Here is a 22,519-nt window from a genome sequence, read left to right on the forward strand (position 1 = left end):
ACGCGGCCCTTTAAGCCGGCCCGGCCCGCCCACCTGCCGCAGCGCTGCCGTTTCCGGAAGTGCCACGTGTACGTAATGCGCATGCGCGCGCAGCCGGGTAGTTCCGGTGTGTGCAGGCCCCGCCCGTTCTCCCCGCGCTGGGCCGGGCGCCTCCATCGGGCGGCTCCGCTGAGCCCGCGCCCAACCCCGCCCGGCCCGGCCCGGCTCGGCGCTGCTCCGTGTCGCCATGGCTCAGCCCGCCCGCTCCGCCGCTTACCGCAGTCAGAACGGCGCGGGGCAGCAGCCCTACAGCAACGGTGAGGCGGGACGCGGGGCTCGGGAGGGGGCCGAGGAGCTGAGGCGGGGGGTGCGGCTTCCGCCTCGAGGCCTAAGGGCGCCCGGCGCCTCCCTAAGTGCTGCCACGTCCCCGGGGCGCCGGGCGGCCCGCGCTGTGTGGAGCTCATAGCAGGGCACGGGCCGGCTGCATCTTGCACAGCGGCCCCGGGTCGGGGTGCACGGAGCGCTGTGTGTGCTCGGTGCGGGTCTACGAGTCGTTATGGGGCCAAGTGACCCGCTTCCCACTTGTTTTAGCGACACAAACATCATTGTAAACTGACACGAGGGCGTCTCGGAAGATCTGTGTGTTAGCTGGGTGAAACGTGCGGCGTGTTGCCTGTCTGCAGCTCCTCACGGGCAGTGGAGGGACAGCGCTGAGGTCTGCTCTCTCGTAAGAGTGATTGGGCCCGAGGAACGGCATGGAGCTGCGACAGGGGAGGGTCAGCTGGGGGTTAGGGACACGTCCTGTACCATAGGGAGCTGGACGTGGGCAGGGGGCACAGCCCTGAGCTGCTGCAATTCAAGGAACATTTTGATGACACAGCCACAGGGTTTGGTGTTTTTTGTTGGTGGTCCTGTGTGGGGCTGGGGGTTGGACCCAGCAAGCTCTGTGGGTCTCTTCTAGCTTCAAATGTTCTGTTCTAAATGGTTTGTATTAGTCATTACTTTAGGCTGTGTCCCCGGTTGTGATAACACTGCGATGGCCAAGCGAGCTTGGCCCTTTGGAACCGAGCTGTACATGTGGCACTGGTTATTGCCCGGAGGAGGACCCTGCTGAGCTCAGGCAGCCACTCACTCACTGTGTTTTATCTTGTCTGTCATGTAAAGCCAATATTATCTTGTTCTGTACACTCTGGTCTGGGAAAGCCTTGACTGCTTTATTCTACTCAAAATATATCCCTTTTTGAAGCCAGATGCTGAAAGTGAAACCAAATAGCTGGCTGACCTTCTAAGCTACAAAGAAGGAAGCACAAAAGCAGCCTTGTCTCTGCTTTACATGTGTGGAAATCTGTGCTGTTGGGAAGTGTGTTCTGATTTCATATGTACTTAAAGCATCCTCTGAACTTCATTCCTTAAGTGGTTAGCTATGTGTTTTAGCGGTTATGCTGCATCAAGGCAACTAAGATCTTTTGATTTCTCTGCTTTCTGGCTGAGTAGTTAAATGGTTTCACTTGTCACCCCCCTCTTCTTTCCCAGTGCTTATAACCTCTGAAAGTCATCTGCAAAACGTCATCTTAAAAACAACTGTATGGCTGCTCACAGGGTCAGCAGTGTGGGTTGTGGATACATAAGACTGAAAAGAGAGCCTCTGTTCTGGGGAGCTTATGGTCTAAGCAGAGAATGTACAGAAGGAACGTTAGCTAATGGAGTAAACACGTGGGATGATTTGGAATCATCTGGTTTGCTATGTAGTCAGGCTAAGCACACAGTACAAGTTCTTGCAAGGTAGGAGTAGCAGGAAGACATTTCAGGCTACAGCTGTATGAAAACCAGAGAGATAAAATCTCAAGTTGCGCAAGCACAGGGTAATACAATTAATCAGCAGTTACAGTATACAGATATGCATGTATGTATAAAATATGTTGAGAAGGTGCTGTGATCCAAGGCTACCTCAGGAAAAAAATAACGTTCCATAACAGCAATCTAGGGCATGCTGAGAGTGCTGTTACGCTATTTACAATGGGCAGTGAGGAAAGAGAGCTGCCAGCAGGATGATGAACTGTAATATGGGTGTCAGCTCTTCCTCTCAACCTGTTGCTCACCTTCCTGTTTGCAGGTAACTCCCTGAGCTCGCGTGCTGGCCCCGCAGTGAATGGCTGTAGCAGCAGCACCCTATGCTGACCTGGAAATGGTTTAGCAGCAAGCATTGGGTTGCTTAGTAACAGCCTTCCTCCACTTCACTTGTGTTGTTTTTGTAGGATTGGTATTCTCTTTTCACTTAACTGAAAAGCAAAGTAGTAATGTGTAGCTAATAGGGCTGAAATATAGCAAGAGGGAGAAATTATTTTAGGATTTGTTGCTTAGTCTGATATCCTGGCATGGTGCTTGGAAGCCATGCAGAGCTTCAGCAGCTTTTGGTTTTGGCCTGCTCTGGGTGTGCTTGGAAGCAGTGGGTAAGGCCCTGTGGAATGGGGTGCTGGTGGGGGTCCTTGCCATGTGGTTGAGTGTATTCAGCCCTGCTCTACCTGGGGCTGGAGGAGCTGTGACTGGTGAGAGCAATGTGCTCATTGGTGGGCCTGGAAAGAAGTGATACGGAGGTTCCGTGTGGCTCCCATAGCCTGCTGTGCTCATTCTTAGCTTTTATAAAACCACTGAGCAGCAATCACGTGTGTTCCAGTGCTGTTCCAAATCCCCTTGAAATTTCATGTGATTTGTGTGCATAGAGTTGTCTTCTAATGTTAAGTATGGGGCCTCTCTTGTGTTACTAACTCTTCTTGTATCCTCAGTGTTGGTGGCTTTGCTGTTGTGATTTAGATCCTCAGTCCACACTGATTTCCTTGTTGGCTTATGGCATTGTAAGTCTGCAGACTATGGGGGGATTCCACTGGTGTTGGTTATTGAGGCTTTTCATTGTGCTTCCATTTTTACTTTGTGAAGGCAGAAGTTGAAATTTAAAACACTGCTTCCAAAATGGAATTCATCACCAAGTGCCACAGAAACATCAGGTCCTTGTTTTTGGGTTTCACCTCAGTGTCATTGCTTTATCCTCAGACTTATCCCTCAAGCAGGAAAAACAGCAAAATACTCTTGATTCTTGACCAGGCTACAGAGTCATGCCCTAAGGCGAATAATCAAGTTATAAAATTAATTACTATTTGTTCAATATCTTTTATATCACATACTGCAGCGTTATCAATGTACATGTGATATAGTTGGGGGCCTGGCATTACATAAGAAACCTTAGTCATTTGTACAGCTAGCAAGTTAAATTTACAATTCATTTTGTAAATCAGTTTTTGAAAGCCCATCTGATATGCTGCAGGGTAATTTTCAAAGGTGAGTCATAACTGTGGGAATTTTTGTTTGCAGGCTTTTTGTTTAGTTACCATTAATTTTTAGAGCATTAGTAACTAATAAGATTTATGAGCAGCATTGCAAGGACAATGAGCTATAACTGGATTTCCTAACTGAACGGCAGATAGCGTATTGAGATTAATGGCTGGAGAATAATATGTATGTGCTGTTTATGCACAAATAACAGGCAGAGTGAGGGTGAGGTCACCAGAGCTGTTGTAGAACCTTGGCTGTGCACTTAGCATGGAGATGTAGCATTCAGGGAGGTGACAGCTGTCTCTGAGCTGTACCCCAGGGCTTTCTAGGGAATGATGAGCTGCGTGGCAGTCACGGTGTTTGTCCTAACTCGGGTATTTCCATGTGTTCTGTGTTTAGCTTATTTTACTGTCATGTGTGCCTGAGCTCAAAGTTATTTTAACTAGGAAATGTGAACTTCCTCCACTCTTTAAATGTAACTGGAACGTTCCAGTAGGCGAAGACAGCTAAGGAACCAGCTGTTGTTATTTTGACATTAAATGAAACTTTGTGATACTGGTGGCAACTGTTCCCATTACCTGTATGCAAAATATACGTCCACATGCTCATCTTCATGGCATGCTTTTGAAATCGCCTGTATTGAATCTTGCAGTGGTTTCTGGCCTTTGTTTTCTATGGTCTTCCTCCCCCCCCCCCCCCCCCCCCCAAAAAAAAAAAGTAATTCTGGAAATCTGGGATGTAGTACAGGGTAGTAAAGAAGAACTGTATGCCAAAATCATGATGGGGATCTCTTGATTTCAGGCATGTAACTGTGTGCATGTAATGCCTCCAACATTCAGACTGTGCTTAGGGGTGGAGTGCAGCAGTGTGACTGGCTGATATAAATGATACAGCCCTAGAAAGTGCTTTGGTGTGTGTATGTTGTGTCTAGCTGTGGCATGGGTTATCTAGTGTGTTCTGCTGGAAGGATTTCACTTGGAAATGTCTCCCCTCTGAATGTTCCTTTGTGGCAGCAATATGAACAACCTGGGGTAGCATCCTTGATGGAGCTCTTAACACACTGGAAAGCTCACAGGACTCTGTGTCACTGTGTTAAACATCTGATGATGCTCTGCCGGTGCTGTTTACTGTTTTGAGTTAAGCTTATTCATTTGTTTCTTAAAGTAATTACAGCTTAGTTCTGCTGTACCACCCAGTAGATAAGAAGCACTGTTAACCCATCAAGTTTTATTTTCTTGATGGGTGAGTTGTGTTACGATAAATTATCCTTCTGTCCACGCTCCTGACCAGTTGGTTATGTGAGCTGTATATGTATGAGAAGCTCTCTTACTAAAATTAGCTGCAGAACCTTTTGTGGATTAGCTCTGTCACTTGAGAAATAGCACTGGGACTTGATTTGAACCTGTTAGCATCTTTGCTGTGAGCTGAGGTTTCAGTCAGTGCTGGTCCTTAAACTGGGATGTAAGGGCAGGTTCTGCTGCCAGCTGTGTGCAAGCATGTGCCTCCATGGCTGATGGCCTTCTGAGTGCTTCTGAAATAGCCCTGGGTGTGAATTGCAAAGGGCATGGATTTTGTTTGGTCACTTGCTTTGTGGGTTGTATGGTTGTAAAGTTACTGTAAATAAAAGGAAAATTCCATGGTCATGTCTTATTTTCAGAAGCGATATGCAATGCAGACTTCTTAAGGTTTTTTTTCCTTCTAGGTCCTGTTCAAAATCAAATGATGCATTCATCAGATGCCCAGGGATACAGCCCATCAGTTCCAGGACCATACTCACATCAGACGCCGTCAAAGGTTCCTCCGCATCCATCTTCTGGACAGTATAACTACAGCGGCTCTCAGAATGTTTCTCAATACAACAGTTATCAAGGACCTGGGCAGACTCTCAATAGAACACCAGCAGCACCTTTATCTGGGTCACCAGTGCAACAAACAGGTCCTGTACCACAAGTGCTGCCACCCGCATTGCAAAACTCAGCTGCTGTATCATCTGCTGGTGGCTTTCCTCCTGGAGCTAGCCCATCAATGCATCCCAACTGGCAGTACAGCCAGGCTCCTGTGAGCCACCCAGCTGCTGCTCAGCCAAGCCATTCAGCTCCTGTGGCAGGGATAGGGACTGCTCAGCCTCCACCACTGCTATCAGGAAATCCTCCAGGAAGTTATCAGTATGCTGCTTCTCCAGGAGGTCCTTCACTTCAGAACAGCTATATGAAGCCAGGTAATCATAACTTTTTGATACCGTTCTTTAATTGACTGCCAGTGCCTGCTTGTGTCCTTTCAAAAAAGTGATGTTAACAGAGTTCACTCTGCAGTTGACTTTCGCTTGTGGAACTGGGTTGTCCAACGCTTGAAGATTTGTACATCATAAATATTGGGATGGCTTCTTTGGATAAGGAATGGGAATTTGGTGTGTGGGATTTCATTTTGTATGAGTGGCTGAAGCAGGTAATTTCTGTTTTGGGAAGCTGTGTGTGGGTAAGGCTGTTTCTGTTGCCTTTCTTTATTTTTCCTTGGAGTGCTGGAGTGCTTGTGTGCTTCAGTCACACAAGGGCTTCTGGACTTCCCAGATCATAATTGGCTGCATATAGTGAGTGTGGTCTTCTGCAGCTTACAGTCTCACTAGCTTTTCTGTTCATGGACTGATTATGGTAGTTCTCAGAATGGCCTCATTATGGATGAGACAACCAACTTGAGCACAGCCTGGTAAGAAAACTGAGAAGCATCCTGTGTTGCTGAAATAGAGGCCAGTTGAAAGAAAAGCTTCGTCACAACTTCAGATTTTACAATTGGATAAGAATTGTCAGCCTTCAGAAAGAATTCTGACAGTGAAAGATGCAAAAAATTGGTCCTTTTGCAGCCTGCTTTCTGCATTAGCTTCATGTGTGCTGAAGTGTAAAGTTTTGCTAATACGAATTATAATTACTTAATATGACCTGTATCACCCTTGCATTGTGGGGAACCCACCTTAAAGCTCAATTTTCACTTTGCCAAACTATAGTATGCTATTATTTTTAATCACTTTCTGAGCATGATAGCAGGAACTAAGCATAGAAATAGAATTATTTTCCATGTTAAAGTAAATCTTTTGAAATGCTTAATTAGCTTCATTAAATGTTTTTCTTGATGCTGATTACTTGATGTATGCCTAGCTAGTTGTATGACAGTTCATTCAGAGTTAGCGGTGAAAATGGTGAGTAATGAGAAATCTTGTTAAATGGCTTATGAGATAGAATGCTTATTTCCACTGGATGATGAATCTTCCTGAGCAATTTCCCTGGTAGTGTTTCAGTGGAATGGTGCTCCCTTTAAAATGAGTTTTGCTCATTCTGCTGATTATGCTCATCCTTCAAACGAAGGTCTGCCAGCTGCCTGCCTGTGCTCCCAGCCTTTGGCAGCCTCTTAGAGACACAGAATCTGTACGTTGCTATTTTGCATCAGGTTATTGAAGTGGAAGGTGAGCTTCCTGTCAGAAGCAATCTGTTTTAGACACTTCTAGTCTGTTATATGCTGTCTGATTTGAGGCTGTTCTAAACTTTGTGATGTCCAGACTTTGTAATTCAAATCATGGTGCTTTCTGTACCTCTTAAAAACCTTACCAAGAATTGTGGGGGAAAAAAATAAAACCCTGAAACTGAAAGGATCACAGTTAACAGCTACATGAACACAGTATGCTGGGAGCATGGCAGAAACGGTCTGAAGGTGTAAAATCTTCTACGTGCATGTTAGGGTTTGTCTCATGCTGTGTATCGTGTAAATAAAGAGACTTATCTAGAGTTCAATCTGTGTGTTTTCTTAAGAAGAGTCTTCTGTCTTCTTCAGTTGGGTTACTAAAAATTAATCTATTTACAGGATCTGTACCTCCACCTGTGACTCAGCCTTTAACACCTCTCCACCCTCCCCCAAGGCCACCTTTGGGACCTCCTCCCCTTAGTGGTCCACCTCTAATTAGGCCATCCACAGTGACAGCAGGAGCACCTAATACACAATCTCTGCTACATTCAGCTACAAATCAAGAAGGTAAGAAACAATTTGCTCTTCTTGTTGAATTTGCATTTGGCAGCTGTGCCCCATCCCTGCAGGTGTTCAAGGCCAGGCTGTATGGAGCTCAGCAGAACCTGGTCTAGATAGTTGGTGTCAGCCAGCGCGGTTGTCCTTTGGAGGCACTCTCTCAATTTCATTGCTTTTATCTCAAGTGGAATTTGTGTGACCATATTAGAACTGTTGATGTTTTGTAAATAGTGTTGGACTAAGTGTAAAAGTGAAAGGAATTTGATGTTTGCATGTGATATCAGTGGAAAAAATAGATCAGGGAACTTGGTACCTAAATTCCAAGAGTCTTTGGAAACTGCAGCCAGCTTACAGAGCCTTCCTCTGATGAGAAAGAGAAGTTCCCTGATATTTTGCTGCCTATTAGCTTGGAATTTATGAAGAATACTTAATCTAAGGTAACCTTAGCAGGTCATTCAACCAATAATGTAGACCTTTACATGTTTTCCCTGAGAAAGCTTGTAGGTTTTTGTGAATGTCCTTTGAGGTCATGTCAGCAGGGGAACTGCATGTGAGAAATGGGGCAGGTGTATACTTAATCATTTTGCCCTGAGTCAAAGGTAGATCAAAACTATGCTAATCTAAATATACATTCAGCAAAGAGAATTGCATCTCACTTACCTTGTTTCAACTTGTTTGTAACTTGTTAAAAGCTTTTACTTGGACTCTTTCTTAATAGGTGACGCTACATCTATTGCTGGCGATGGGTCTGTGGTCCAAAACAGCTATGATGCAATAGAAGGAGGTGGCCTCATGGGTAAGGTTTGGGAATTTAGAAATACTTTCCATTATATAATTTGTCTAAGAGTTCGGCAAAGATGAAAGTTTAGGTGTTAAGGCACACGTGTCTTATCTAATGTCTGACATGAAACTAAGTGTGATTATTTAAGGCATTGACAGTTTGACCTTGACATGTAAGAATTATAAAGTAGTTAGTATCTTGTAAGATTGATGGCATGTGTCGATTGTTTACACTTAGAAATTAAACAACAGAAAATCCTTCTTTTTGTTAATGTTTTGATAATGAGTTGACCAAGCTGCAGTTCACATTAGGTATGTCTTTCCTGCTTCTAGCAACCCCACATCCTTCTGCACCTGCAAACCTTAAGGTGAATAGAAATGTTGGCTATTCTTATCCTGCATTGCCGCCAGGCTACCAAAATACTTCTCCACCTGGAGCACCAGGAGTGCAAGCATCTGCTTTGCAGTATCCAGATGGATCAAAACATTTCCACCAGGTGAAGTTCTTGTTTCACTTGAATAAAGAAAAGCGTAGTGATCTGTGTTGTGTCTCTGTGGGGTTATGGTTCACTGCTTGTTATGCAGTTTGCTGAAGACGACAGATGTAGCCAGAAATTTATGCTTTTTTGGTCACTTTGATAGCAGTCTGGGAAAGTGGTGCCAGCTCTTTCTGAAGTGTTGTCGTCTTAAATCTGCTTAGAACAGCACTCTTCAAAAATTATTAGTTTTCTAAAGCATCCCATAGGCATGTTTTTCATCCCTTATGTTAGTATTGCAGCTGAAATGTTGTTTTTTTACCCTCTACTTTCAAGCTAATCTGACCAATTTTTTTACCAGCTAGGCTTCTGTATTTCAAGAGTTTTATGGCATGCATATGATAATGTTAACTTCCTTTGTGTTACAAACTTAAGCATCATTTCTAAACATAAAGCAATTATAATAAACACAAAATTTGAAAGAATAGTGCTTGCTTTTTAGGTGGACTGTGTTTCATCCAAATAATCAGTATTAATTTGTGAAATATCAACTTTAGCCTCCCCTAGGCACTAATCACTTAAATGCAGCTATGGGTAGCCTGAGTTTACAACAAGAAGGATTAAGACCTGTGAATCTCCTTCAAGAAAGAAATATTCTTCCTACAACCATCCTCCAGGCTCCTGTCCCAAACTTGCATGAGGATATCCAGAAGCTCAATTGTAACCCAGAGTAAGATTATCCATTTCCTGTAATTCATCAAAAGAAGTAAATAACTGGTTGTAAATGTAACTTTGCTAAATATTTTTTAACTTCATGAGTTGAAAAAGATTGAAAATAGGCTTCACTGTGTTAAGAGTGGCAAGTGGTTGAAGCTCTGAAGTGAGGGGTATGATGTAGAATGTATTTATTACGCTTTTAAGTTCATTGATAATTGGTTTTTAGCTGTTGATATTGTAGTCTTCAAACTCCCTTAATTTCTCACATCATAGTATAACCAATGCCATTGGTTCCCTTGAATGTGGTATCAAATGCTGGGGCTTCTTTGTAAGCTCTTTTATAAGTTGAAAGATTTAAATGTATTTTTTTAGAGAATTTATCTGGGAGATGTTTGCAAGGCCTTAAGAGGTTGTCAAAATATGGTGTTTAAATGTGTAACATTGCATTAAGCAGCTGTGTTCTATTGCTGGTCTTCTGAAAGCATGCATATACAATTGCTGTTGCCTTTCATTGGAAATCTAAAGATAATTGTATGGGATTCATTGGGTAGTTCTATCTGTGAAACACTTCATTACTGTTTGCCAGATTTCGTGGACTCATATTCCTTTTTCTGGTTTCAAGATTGAGGCGGTTGGCAGAGCTGACCCTTTTCTGGTGCAGTCACCAGAATTTCAATGGCTTGCTATTTTTGTTTCTGTCTAGGACATGTTTCAATAACTGTCTTCAGATCTATAACAAGCATCTCATAACCCTCACAGTCTTTCTGTCAGGGTTCTTAGCTCCTACTAAGTGCATTTTCTGAACCTGTGTCACCAGGAAATTGTGTAGAAAATACAATGGAAAACATTTATAGCTGCCTTGCAAGCAATAGGTACAATGCAAAAACTTTGCCATATAGCTGACAGCGAGTGTGATTGAGGAGGTGTGAAATAAAAGTGAACTTACTCGAGTGAAGTATATCGAGAAGTTTGTGAATGCAGAATCAGCTTACATCTGTACTGAAAGTAACCATTTAAAAGAATGGAGTGAATGGAATGTCAAACAAGAGGCTGTCAGGTGGTAGTTGGAGTAATCTCACTGAGCAAACCAACCAAACCACGTATGAGCAGGCGCTCCTGCTTTGCAAACCTTTTCTGAGAGGTCAAGGAAGTAGCACCTTTGAGAAGTGGCTCACACAAACAAACTGTGCCAGGTCTGCAAAAGGATTGTGTACATCTGCAGTTTGTGAGAACCACTGAGTTCTGAAGTTAGAATGGTGTGGTTGTTTATAGTTGTGTTAAACTTTGCTGGTTCAGATTGGTATATACAGCCATTTCAAAAAGGTGTTCAACTTTCTGCTTTGTGTGTAAAGATTAGGTGAAACTTAGCGTATTGTTGGGCTAACCTTTGATTGGAATCACTAAATTAGCGTTAGTGCTGTATGAAGAACGTGTGTACAGTGTAATGCAAGAGCTCAAAATATGTACTGTGGGTTAAGCTTGGACTAAAGCAAAACAATGACAGTTGGAGAGAGGGTATTTTATCTGTAAGCGGATGTTCACCATCTCCAGCTCTGGAAAATGTGAATGGTGTTATGTTCTACTGAAATAACCATTTAATTATCTGAAAGTCATTGAAAATAACTATCTTCTTTGTAGGTTGTTCCGCTGTACCCTGACTAACATTCCTCAAACTCAGGCCTTACTGAATAAAGCCAAACTTCCTTTGGGGCTCCTGCTTCATCCTTTCAAAGACTTATCGGTATGACATTTAAGTCTTAAATGCTGAAATATCACTGTAGTTGGAGAATGAATTGCAGAAGGATGGCAGCTGCATTGGTTTGGGATGTTAATGCTAGTTAAGCATTAGCAAAGTTGAAGGGGTTTGGCTGTCCTCAGATATACTGAAGTCTTTGAATTTTCAGTGCATCTTTTGAATGTTGCTATTTTCCTCAACAGAAGGGATTTTGCCGAATATGGTGGTGTTGTTTCTGATATTTCTGTATTTGCTGTAGATCTTGATCTTTCATCAGTGTAAAATTTAGCACTCTAGAGGTTTGAAGGAGAATATGAAGCCAAAAATATTAGAGCTGGGTTCTGTCCGGTATTATTATTAAGGAAATTCATAGGGGTGCTGCATGGATGTAGAAATGGGCAGAAGTATGCTTTGAGAGCTCAGGAACTGCAGTGTATATTATTATCATATGTGAATGGCTGTAGTGTTGGTGTTCTAAAATAGGAAACTTTTCTCTTCCAGCAATTGCCAGTGGTTACTTCAAGTACTATTGTGAGATGTCGTTCCTGCCGGACATATATTAATCCTTTTGTCAGCTTTCTAGACCAAAGGAGATGGAAATGCAACTTGTGCTATAGAGTGAATGATGGTAGGTTTGAAATGTATTTGCTTTAAACTGCTGTGGTTGACCTTTCGTACCTCATCCTTTGATACAGTCATGTTTTTGTCCATCTCAGTACTACTGGCTCATCATCTGTTGTGCCCTGTGGACTTGAGAAACATTCTTCATGAGCACTGAGTCTGAAGTAGTCTTGGATGGTACCCTTGCAGACAAAGTTGCTGCCACATCTAATCTAGTTCTACAAGAAGCATTGCCCAACCAGCTGAAATGAGCTGACATTTTAAAATGTAGCACAACTAATACTATTGTGGAGTAGTAATATATTCATTTATTTGCACAGTTCCTGAAGAATTCATGTATAATCCTGTGACAAGAGTTTATGGAGAACCTCATAAAAGGCCTGAAGTGCAGAACGCTACGATTGAATTTATGGCTCCATCTGAATACATGGTGAGACTTTATTTTTACTTATTCTCTCCCTTTTTTATTTCCACGGGGAAGTCAGGACAAAAACATTCTCTTCACAGAGGATGCTTTCCATTTCAGTAGAGTAACTGCTGCTTCGAGGAGTACATCTAAGAAGCCTTGGGTGTTACTTCAACTAGATTGTCATTTATGATCTCAGTGTTCTCTGTTTAGAACATGTAGGTGTTTGTGGGCCTTTTGAAAGGAAACCACAATTACAGAGTTACCACATAACTGAAATGTATTTAGAAGTTTTGGCATCATTTGTACTTGCAGTGGAATTATCACAATCTAATAAAAATCACCCTGAAAATTAAAGGTTATCTTTTCCTTATTTAGCTACGTCCACCTCAGCCACCTGTGTACCTCTTTGTATTTGATGTCTCTCATAATGCGATAGAGACAGGATACTTGAATACAGTCTGCAAGACCTTGTTGGACAATCTTGACTTGTAAGTAACTTTGTCTTTAATGTTCTCTTTTTTTCTCATGGAACTTGATAGACATTAACATGACACTGCTTTTTGCCTAGCAGTTTGCTGTAGTTGTTTTCCTGTCACAGCTGCATCAGTATATAAAGCAACTTCAAGGTGCATTTCTTAGTCTAAGTCTTTCCTGAAATAAGTACATGTATTAATGATGTCTTTTGAATTGTATTTCATAAAAGCTGAAATATAGGTAGGTATCCATCTTTCTACTTGAGCAGCATTGGAAAATACTGGAAGGTAACTCAGAATAATTCAGGTGCCTTTTTGAAAGGATTGCAATACTGGAATTCTAAAGGGTGCTACAATTGAAGTCTTTGAAGTCCAGTGCTAAGTAGGACAATTGTCTTAGCACTGGGTGCTCTTTTGGCTTCTCTTCTAAAAAGCTAGACTCTAAGATAAGGTTTTAATTGAAATTAAAAACAACAAAACCAAACCAAACAAGCACTTATTGCTGTGGTTGGGAACCTTTTTCTAAATGTTACTCATCTGTTTTTTATACTCTCTCTAAAAAAAATCCTTGAATGTCTACTAAGTGATTCTACTACAACCTGCTACTTTATCTCTGACATATCTGCAGTGTTTGCACTGTAGCTGTTAAGCTGGCTACTTGCTAACACCCTTAGACAGGTGCAGTGAAATGTATTTAGAAATAAAAAAGCCTTGCAGAAATGAGATTTCATCTTATTGAACACCATATGTCTGACTTTTTTAGGCTTCCTGGGAACACTAGAACAAGAATAGGATTCATAACATTTGACAGCACTGTTCAGTTTTACAGACTTCAAGAAGGTCTTTCTCAGCCTCAGATGCTTATAGTTTCAGATATTGAAGGTATGTAGTAATAGCTTTAGTACGTATTAATGACAGTTCAGTATGTCAAATGACTGTTGCTTTTGATAGTACGATATATGTATGGTGGGAGTTGGTAGATCAGGTCATTATCCTCTCTCCTGTGTAAGTAGTTCCTTTATGAAGCTCTGAATATCTGAGCAAGTTGTGGCTGTTTTTGACTTAAAACATGAAAACAGCATTCTTAACATCTAGTTTTACTTGCATACCTACCCAAATTTCTGTTACAATCAAAACTGAAATGATGATGCCTGGTAAATTGGTATAAATTCCCAGTGACTGATGTTTAGTGATGTTCTGCTTGTATTTTCAAGATACTTTTTACTTGTGTGAAGGAGCAGAGTTAGTTTTCTTGAAAATCTTCTCATGCATTTTTATTCAATGGATTTTCCTATCCTTCAGCACTCCCAGCTGTTATTCTGAAGTGGCAGTCTAGCCACAGGTATGCTTATCAGGGGAAAAAGGTCAATGTATGAATTTACACAATGATACAGTTTGCTTTTTCTTAATAGGGACAATGATTGGGAAATGAAACTTAGGAAAGCTTTGTTCTGTCTCATTAAAAACAGTTAACACCTTTTTTTTTCTTCTAGATGTATTTATACCAATGCCAGAAAACTTACTAGTAAATTTAAATGAAAATAAAGAGGTAAGAACTACATTAGGTGAAAAATGGCATTCATGTAACAAGATATGCTTGATAGCTTATGGTTTTGTTTAGTTCTCTTTAATATCTGAAGTTTAAATGTCAAGTTTGAAGTCAGGAAAAGTCTTTTAACTTCTGCTTGACTTTAAGCATTTAACAATCTAAAACAAGACAGTAGTTGAATTTTGCTGGGATTTATTTAATTTACTGCTATAATATTGGAAGTATTGATACATATTTGTCAGTAATAAGCTTGATAAAGAAGGAAACTCCAAAGATTTTAATCTTAATTTTGTTTTCTAACTTGCAGCTAATTCAGGATCTGTTGAAGAGCTTGCCACAGATGTTTACCAAGTCCCTGGAAACTCAGAGCGCTCTTGGGCCTGCGTTACAGGCAGCCTTTAAACTGATGTCCCCTACTGGAGGTAGAATCTCTGTTTTTCAAACTCAGTTACCATCTTTGGGAATGGGAGCACTGAAATCTCGAGAAGAACCAAACCAAAGAGCAACTGCAAAGGTTAGGAAAGCAAAAAAGGCTGAGAACTGACAGCCCTGTTCTGTACATACAGGCTCTTGAATTGCATCCTTTTAAAGATGTTATTGAAATAGTGATAAAGAAACAATTATTATTAGTGTCCCTGAAAATAAGCAAGGGAAATATGAATCTTTTTTCCTTTGTATATTGTAATACTCCCTTGTGTTAGCAGGACATACACCTGACACCATCAACTGATTTTTACAAGAAGTTAGCCTTGGACTGCTCAGGACAACAGGTTGCAGTGGATTTGTTTCTTCTTAGCGGACAGTATTCTGACTTGGCTTCTCTAGGTACGTTGTATGAAGTTGTGTGACAGGTAACTCTAGAGATTCTGTGTATTTGTCAGTGAGATTAGCATTTAGTATTTGGACCTGATCTGAGGAAGTCTTGCATGTCATGATGCAAATTCGTCCTTTATGAGCAGTAACACTGTGAGTAGAATGCAGTCTTTAAGTGATTTAGCATCATTGTTCTCACGTTGTCCCTTATCAGATGGATCAGGGATTTTTGTGGTCCTGGTTGAAATGTTCCTTTTCTGCCTTCTACCATCATTGTAAGATGATGTAACTATTGTTAGAGCAGACTTTTAATATTTTCCCTCCATTTAACCAAACTTTGAAGTGACTGAGTAACTCTAATTTCAGGCCATGGCTATATACATACTTGAATGTATAATTGAATCTCTCTGTGTGCATGTCTCTGTGCAGCTGAGCTTTTTTCAAACATGAACAGTGTAGTAATTAAAGGGTATATCACATTCCTCTGGTATATTTAAAAACAACAGCAGCTGTAGATGCTCTGACACTATATCTTTTTGTTTCAGGTTGTATATCAAGATATTCTGCAGGTAGTGTCTATTACTACCAGTCTTATCATCATAAACACAACCCCGTCCAGGTGGAGAAATTGCAAAAGGAATTGAAACGATATTTAACTAGGAAGATTGGATTTGAAGCTGTCATGAGGATAAGATGCACCAAAGGTTTGAATGTGTTTATCTGTGGGCAGGAGCAAATGGGGGGAGTAGTATTCACTGTTGTTTGGGAGTGATTGATTGGTATTTTGACCTAGTATAAGTTTAAGTGGTTATTAAGAGGCAGAGATAAGAAAAGTAAAATCCAGTGCCAGGAATTAAACCATTTTAAAGACAGTAGTTGGAACCTAGAAGTTGGAATATATTACGTCTTATGATGGTATTAATACTGGATGTCTTGCCAGATCACTATTTCAACAGCGGGCTGCTTTTATAGCATAAAGACTTGCTATTATTCTACATCAACTTCATTTCTGAATTCCTGGCTTCTGTTAAGCATTGCGGATTCTGTTGGTTAATCATCTGTGTGGGATGTTTACCACTTTATTTTATTGAGAGGGATCTTAACACTCTGATACAAAGCCATCTAGCAGTGATGTTGGATTTGTAAATGGTGTCTGCATTTCACATCTGACTATAAATAAAAGTGATTAAACCTAATGCTTATCTTGCAGGTCTTTCCATTCATACCTTCCATGGGAACTTCTTTGTGCGGTCTACAGACTTGCTGTCATTACCCAATGTAAACCCAGATGCAGGATATGCTGTGCAAATGTCAGTAGAAGAAAGTCTTACTGATATGCAGGTTGTTTCTTTTCAGTCAGCTCTCCTGTACACATCCAGCAAAGGTAAGGTATCTATATATTGTGAGCTGAAAGTAGTTATATTCAGGTACAATATTCAGTTAAGTCATTTTGATTAATTATAAGCTGTAATTTAGTTGCAGTAACTTATACAAATATATCATCTATGTCAACATCACAGCTGTGATATATTCTTGCATGCTGGTGCTATTGCTTCTTCCAGACGAAAAAGTTACCTGAGGAACTTCCCCTGGTCTGTGAATAGGTGGGCTTAATCCTAGAAACTGAGAACTAACAATTTATAAAAGCTACTAGAAACAATCTCTTTCTCTGTTTGTATGATAAATGGAATTGCCTGTTTGGTTGAACACAGAACAGCTGGTAGTGTTAATGGGGAAGTTATCCAAGTAATTCAATTATGCAAGCATGCAAAAGTTACTAAGTAAATAGCAGCAGTTCTCTAATTGCTTCAAAAAACAAGTTTTTGGAGTATTTGGACTCGCTAGTTTTTAATTCTCTTACAGGTGAGAGGAGAATTCGTGTCCACACTATGTGCTTACCTGTTGTAACAACACTGAGTGATGTCTACCTGGGGGCAGATGTACAGGCTATCACTGGGCTGTTAGCCAATATGGGTAAGCACAGAAAGAACTTGTTTGGGTGTATATGGATGATATCCCTAAAGCTTTCAGCAGTGATCCTCTGGATGATAATGTTAGAAGGAATGATTCTCTCTGTTTTTAATACTTAAGTGAAGCTGTATGTAATCACCTAAATGTAGTCTGGTGTATTATCATCATGGCCGAAAGTATTTAAAGTAACTTTTGTTTTGTTTTTTTTTTTAGCTGTGGATCGATCAGTTTCTGCTACCTTGAGTGATGCTCGGGATGCCTTGGTCAATGCAGTGATAGATTCTTTGTCTGCTTACCGTTCATCAGTCCTGAGCATTCAGCAGCCTGGTCTCATGGCCCCCAGTTCACTGCGGCTCTTCCCACTTTATGTACTGGCACTCTTAAAACAGGTAAGAGTTCAAAGGAAGCAATGCCAGGGGAGGATGATTGTCTGTGCTTGGCGTGTCAACCCGAAGTGAAAGAGCTTGTGGTTGAGGTACAAAATAGCATACATCATCTTCCAACATTTTCATAGGACTCAAAATTGAGAAGTTGTTTGATTTGGATTGCTTAATAAAACCAGTCTTTCTGATATTTTTGTTGAAATATTGAGATATTACAGATTTATGAATATTTCTGTACAAAGAAAATTCTCTCAAGGTAACAGATCAATTTTTTTTCCCCTGCAATTTGGTGACTAGAAAGATGAATGTAGAATGAAGCCTGTTTATTTTCTCTTAGGTGTCTTATTGTATCTAAGTAGATAACACATACTCTGACAGGTGGTAAATGAACATCTTTGCCTTGGAGTCTGTTATAATTTTTAATGGTCAAACTAAATGTGTTTTTGTTTGCAGAAAGCATTTCAAACTGGGACAAATGCTCGTCTAGATGAGCGCATCTTTAGCATGTGTCAAGTGAAAAACCAGCCTCTTGTTTACCTCATGCTTATGACGCACCCCAGTTTGTACAGAGTTGATAATCTCACAGATGAGGTGAGCGCTTGCATTGTTACATGGCCTGTTTGTGTCTGATCCCATAGGTTTGAATTAAGTGAAGCTGAAAGACAATTCTAGTCATAAGTCCTCCACATTTAAGCTACATTGCTCAAATGAAATGTTTCACATTTTCCCAGCATGTAGAGCTGATTAAGGTGAACATGAAGTGCACCTCTCAAAATGTTAACGAGTTTAGTAGTAAATTACTTACTTGAAGTGTTATTGGAACTACACAGTCTAACTTCAATACTCTTTTCTTATTTAACTATCTGCTCTTGTGCCTGTTCATCAACAATCATCTTGTGCCTGATCAATGCATCAAGATGTGAACGGTGTTTTTTCTCTTTCTTTAGGGAGCTCTTAACATCAATGACAGAACTATACCTCAGCCACCCATTCTCCAGCTATCAGTGGAGAAATTGAGTAGGGAAGGTGCTTACCTTATGGATGCTGGCTCTGTAAGTACCATGATGGTGATTTTAAGTATTCCAATTTATACTGACTTGAGTTCCTGCTGAGAACGCAAAACCTGTATTAGGCTGCTGAGGTGTAGTTTCACTTTAGATGGTTGTTATTCCTGTTTACCTTTCAGGTGATGTTTCTGTGGATTGGGAAGAGCTGTGGGCAGGGCTTCATCAGCCAAGTCCTTGGAGTTCCAAATTACGGCTCAATACCACAGAACATGGTACGTGTTAGCTTTGTTGTATTCTATTTGTATAGTGCAGCCAGAATACCATCTGCATGGGCATTAGAATGCCGTGTTCAAATATTAGCCCTCTAGTAGTCACTGTAAATCTGGATCCAGGAAATAAAAATTGTTAGCTCTTGGAGTTTCTCCAGACAAAAGATTTAATCTGAATTTTCCTATGAAAGGACATTAAGACTGGCAATGATGACGTTTATCAGAACTCAGTGAACTAGATATGTTTGGGAATATTGCTAGATATAGCAATAGATAACAATTGCTCTCCCTGCAGTAAAACAAGTATTGACAGTCACTCAGTCATAACATTATTGTAGTCAATTGCAGGTGTAGTTTCAGTGTCCTTGACTGTTTTAAGTCCTTTCAAAAGAGATCAGAGTAAAATTACCCATCACAATGTGTGTCTGGGGCTTCTTTGTATTTGATTAGGGTGGGGTTGGGCTATTTTAAGTGTTCCGTGTACTGCCTCCCCGAAAAACATCTTGTATGTATTAATGATATTCTTTGCATCTTAGACTCATCTCCCAGAGCTTGAAACTGCAGAATCCATCCGAACAATAGCTTTTATTTCTTGGCTGCGAGAACAGAGACCTTTCTTTCCTATACTATATGTAATAAAGTAAGTGTGGTTTGTTTTGTTGTTTTTTTTTTTAAGTCTTTGGGACCTTTTTCTATACATAGTTGGATATTGTGTACTGCACTTTCTTAATGCAAGTATAATCAGTGTTAAATGCTGTACCTAACAGCCTTGACAGTGGATATGACTTGGTATGAGTTGGTTTTGATGTAGAAGTTCTGCAGATTAAGAAAGGCAAAACATCATAGAAAAATCTTGAGGTTGTCAGATGAACAAAGTGAGTTCTGGGAAGTGTATTTGATGGGGTTATTCACAAGGGCTATTTGAGATCTTCTTTCATGTGTTCTTGAGCTCTGGAAGTACCTTACACTTGATCTGTAACCTTCTGAGTGTACTGCACTGAACATTTTGGTGAGTATTTATTTAACTTCAACGCTTATTTTTATTTTGAAGGGATGACAGCCCACTGAAATCAAGCTTTCTGCAGAATATGATTGAAGACAGAACTGAATCAGCCTTATCATACTATGAGTTCCTCCTTCACATACAGCAGCAAGTGAATAAATGAAACACTAGCCTTTGGCTCACATAACGGAAAGATTTTTGCAGTAAAGGACACTTGTTTGTAATACCTTCATGAAATCTGTGGCTGGAGGCAGTCGATGAGAGGTTCTCACTGTGATTTCAACAAGCTAAAGCAAATAAAGGACCACATCTGAGAATCAAATGTGCAACTACATATTGTACCTTAAAAATCAAACTATTGGAACTGGTTGAGCACCTTTAATTTGCTGCAAATCATGTTTTTACTGTAAGTAGTTGCAGCATGAAGTACATCCACAAAGGCAATACTGAAAAGGTGGAAGACATTTTGTAAAATAAAGAGTTCTTTGTTGTTCAAAATGTATATTTCTGTAACTCTTTGCTTTTTGTTTTTTGTTTTTGCTGCTAGATATAAAACCTCACAATACTGATCATGATTTGCAGGGAAGTTCTTTGTAAGTGCATCCGGTGATCACAGACAGAGCGTCTCTGTGTTCAGCTTAGAAATGCTTAAAGTAGCAATGAAGCAGCTGTTCATTGTGAAACGAACAAATACTTTATCAAACTTAGAATCCAGTATTTGGGATGGATTATGGCTAATAGGACTCAAGGTAAGCTTAACCTAGACAAGATAGCTTAATTTATGAAAGCTTTTAGGAAGTCAGTATTCAGATATTAAAAGAACAACCATGGAGGAGCAAGCCCTCCTCGTGTGAGATGCATTCGAGTCTGACTGAGTGGGCAGCAAAAGTAGACTTATGTAGCTTTGATTTTTCTTTAGTAAAACAATAGTTTTACTTTCAGTTTTTGAATGGTGTGGGAGTGGAAGGTCAAGTAAGGTTGTCTCAGATTTTTATTTAATATACTTTGCTCCTGTTTACATTAACTGAATATAAGGCCCCCAAAAGGCTTCTGCAATGTTTGTGTGATGGCACATAGAACACAATGCTTTGAGCCCACATTCTGACTCTAAAATTGGAAGAGAATTATGTTTCCAAAGACAGTGTTGTATTTGAAGACCTGTTTATGGCTTGAGGCAGACTTGAAGTTTCCTAATCTCTTTTTACTGCAGCTACTTAATGAACCTAGATCCAAAGCCAGCATGCACCAAATGGAAGCTTTAAATGTACTCTCAGATCCCTGCCAGAGCTACAGGTGGAAGCTGACATCAGACTTTAAGTGACAATTTATATGCAAAAAAAATTGTCTTTTTATAAAAGTATACTAATAACTCTATTGGAGATCACTGGTAGCGGCATAAAGAGTATTTGTTACTGTATCTGTGCACCTATAATGTAAAGAGAGGGATGTGACAAATGGAAGACATACTTAAGGAAAAATCTTGTTGTTAAATGATGATAAACATGAAGGTCTTGCAGAATCTTTCTGGGGCAAGTAATGTGAACAGTTAAAATGTTTGTAAGAGGTCAAGCACGTACTGTGACTGCTCTGGTTAGCTTACATCTTGTGACAGAATGTGAGAGGACATACAGGTTAATCATTTGCTACCATTGCAGGCTGTAGCTACACTTGTCAGGAGTTGCCTTATCTCGGGGGAGGAGTTTCATTGGACATTTGAGCACAAGAAGGTAAAGTTCAGAACAGTGTCTGGAATAGGTTCTGTTAGTCTTTTCATTCTATTTAAGCTTCCCTGTCTGCTGTCTCTGTAGCACACAGGAGTGTATTTACTTTTGAACAGCTTTTCAGATGATTGCACAGTTTCTAGTCAGAATGCATCAAGTTTTTTTAAGTTCAGACAGTCGGATAATTATTTTTCCAGAGAAAGAAGTCTCTCAATTTAAATGGAAGCTATGCACTTGCATAGGTTATCACTTAAAACTTGTATTTGGGGTATATTATCACTCAGATGCTGGGAGCTGTCGTTGCATTTAACAGCCCATCCAAATCTGCTTATGATGACTGTATTGTAGCCCCTCCTTTTTTCTAATAAATGTTGGACTGTTCCATGTACACCAGACTAGCAGTTACAGATGTCAGTCTGTGTGGCAATTAACTTGTAGGATTCCCTAAGTTTTATAAGACAAAACATAATCAAGGCTCAGCTGAACCCTCTTGGAGCAGAACATGCCTTTTTCACTTTGGATTTTCACCTTCAGATTAATTCTGTATTGAACTTGAAGTTTATTCCCTGGCAATGGGAAAAGCCTGCTGTGCTGTAAGGTCAATAAGGACAGATGGACGCAGCTATCCACAATGCCTCGCTTTTACCTACCACTGGAAAAATGATGCTGATGATGAACTATAAAAACAGGCAGGAGTGGCTCTGGTTCTTAGATCTCATCACAACTCCCACTGCAAATATATTCTATTTTTCTAGTTGAGGAATTTCTTTTAAACTCATTCCTGTATTTGACCCATTAGTGTTCAGCCGACGTCGTTACCATCCATTTTACTTTGCTTTCATTCTTAATTTAATATATTTGAGTCTTAAGTCCACGTAGGTTGTTTTTGCAATAACTAGAACGATTCTTTTATTTAGGTTTAATTTCTTAACAGTATTTAATAAACAGATGCAAAATGGCTGTTAAATAAGGGACCATTCAATGTGATTTTAAGCTTCTGTTTCCTACAGATGTCATCCACTAGTCAATGTGCCGTTGTACAGTAGTGTATAATATTGTATTATTAAATCTTTCACTCTGAGACGATCGATCTTCCCCTGTTCTGGACTCGAGGCAGGGTTTCCTTGTCCTCCTTTTTACAGTTTGTAATTTTCACTCTTTTATTCCTGTAAAAAACAAAAAGCCATTTGTAACACATGCAAATGCTTATTTTATCTGTGCTAATTTATCAGATTTGGCTACTCAATAAAATCAATTGAACTCACGCAGGTCCCTCAG

General features: G+C 40.3%; 1 protein-coding gene across 2 annotated transcripts; it reads left to right on the top strand.

Annotated features, from left to right (window-relative positions):
* The first annotated feature begins 107 nt into the window (after nucleotides 1–107).
* SEC24A (SEC24 homolog A, COPII coat complex component) lies at nucleotides 108–22,505 on the top strand. Of its 2 annotated transcripts, none has more exons than XM_015875823.2 (23): nucleotides 108–296; nucleotides 5,009–5,524; nucleotides 7,156–7,323; nucleotides 8,033–8,110; nucleotides 8,428–8,591; nucleotides 9,128–9,300; nucleotides 10,926–11,028; nucleotides 11,524–11,650; nucleotides 11,964–12,073; nucleotides 12,428–12,540; nucleotides 13,289–13,407; nucleotides 14,019–14,074; nucleotides 14,382–14,588; nucleotides 14,776–14,899; nucleotides 15,433–15,591; nucleotides 16,098–16,271; nucleotides 16,751–16,861; nucleotides 17,072–17,247; nucleotides 17,695–17,832; nucleotides 18,189–18,293; nucleotides 18,428–18,520; nucleotides 19,054–19,157; nucleotides 19,569–22,505. In XM_015875823.2, the coding sequence occupies exons 1-23, from the start codon at nucleotides 227–229 to the stop codon at nucleotides 19,681–19,683; spliced, it is 3,303 nt and encodes a 1,100-aa protein (XP_015731309.1). In that variant the 5' UTR covers nucleotides 108–226; the 3' UTR covers nucleotides 19,684–22,505. The 2 variants fall into 2 exon arrangements, with proteins under 2 accessions (XP_015731309.1, XP_015731310.1); XM_015875824.2 differs by having other exon boundaries at nucleotides 14,779–14,899; nucleotides 19,569–20,013.
* Nucleotides 22,506–22,519: the final 14 nt, after the last annotated feature.

This window comes from Coturnix japonica, chromosome 13 (genome assembly GCF_001577835.2).
Source record: "Coturnix japonica isolate 7356 chromosome 13, Coturnix japonica 2.1, whole genome shotgun sequence".
In the NCBI taxonomy this organism is placed as follows: Eukaryota; Metazoa; Chordata; class Aves; order Galliformes; family Phasianidae; genus Coturnix; species Coturnix japonica.

Bases quoted from the DNA above. Each gene is read 5' to 3' on its own strand.
- SEC24A (XM_015875823.2), top strand. From the start codon at position 227: ATGGCTCAGCCCGCCCGCTCCGCCGCTTACCGCAGTCAGAACGGCGCG. The intron at 16,272-16,750 runs GTAAGGTATCTA...ATTCTCTTACAG, and splicing joins CCTGTACACATCCAGCAAAG to GTGAGAGGAGAATTCGTGTC. The intron at 18,521-19,053 runs GTACGTGTTAGC...TTTGCATCTTAG, and splicing joins GCTCAATACCACAGAACATG to ACTCATCTCCCAGAGCTTGA.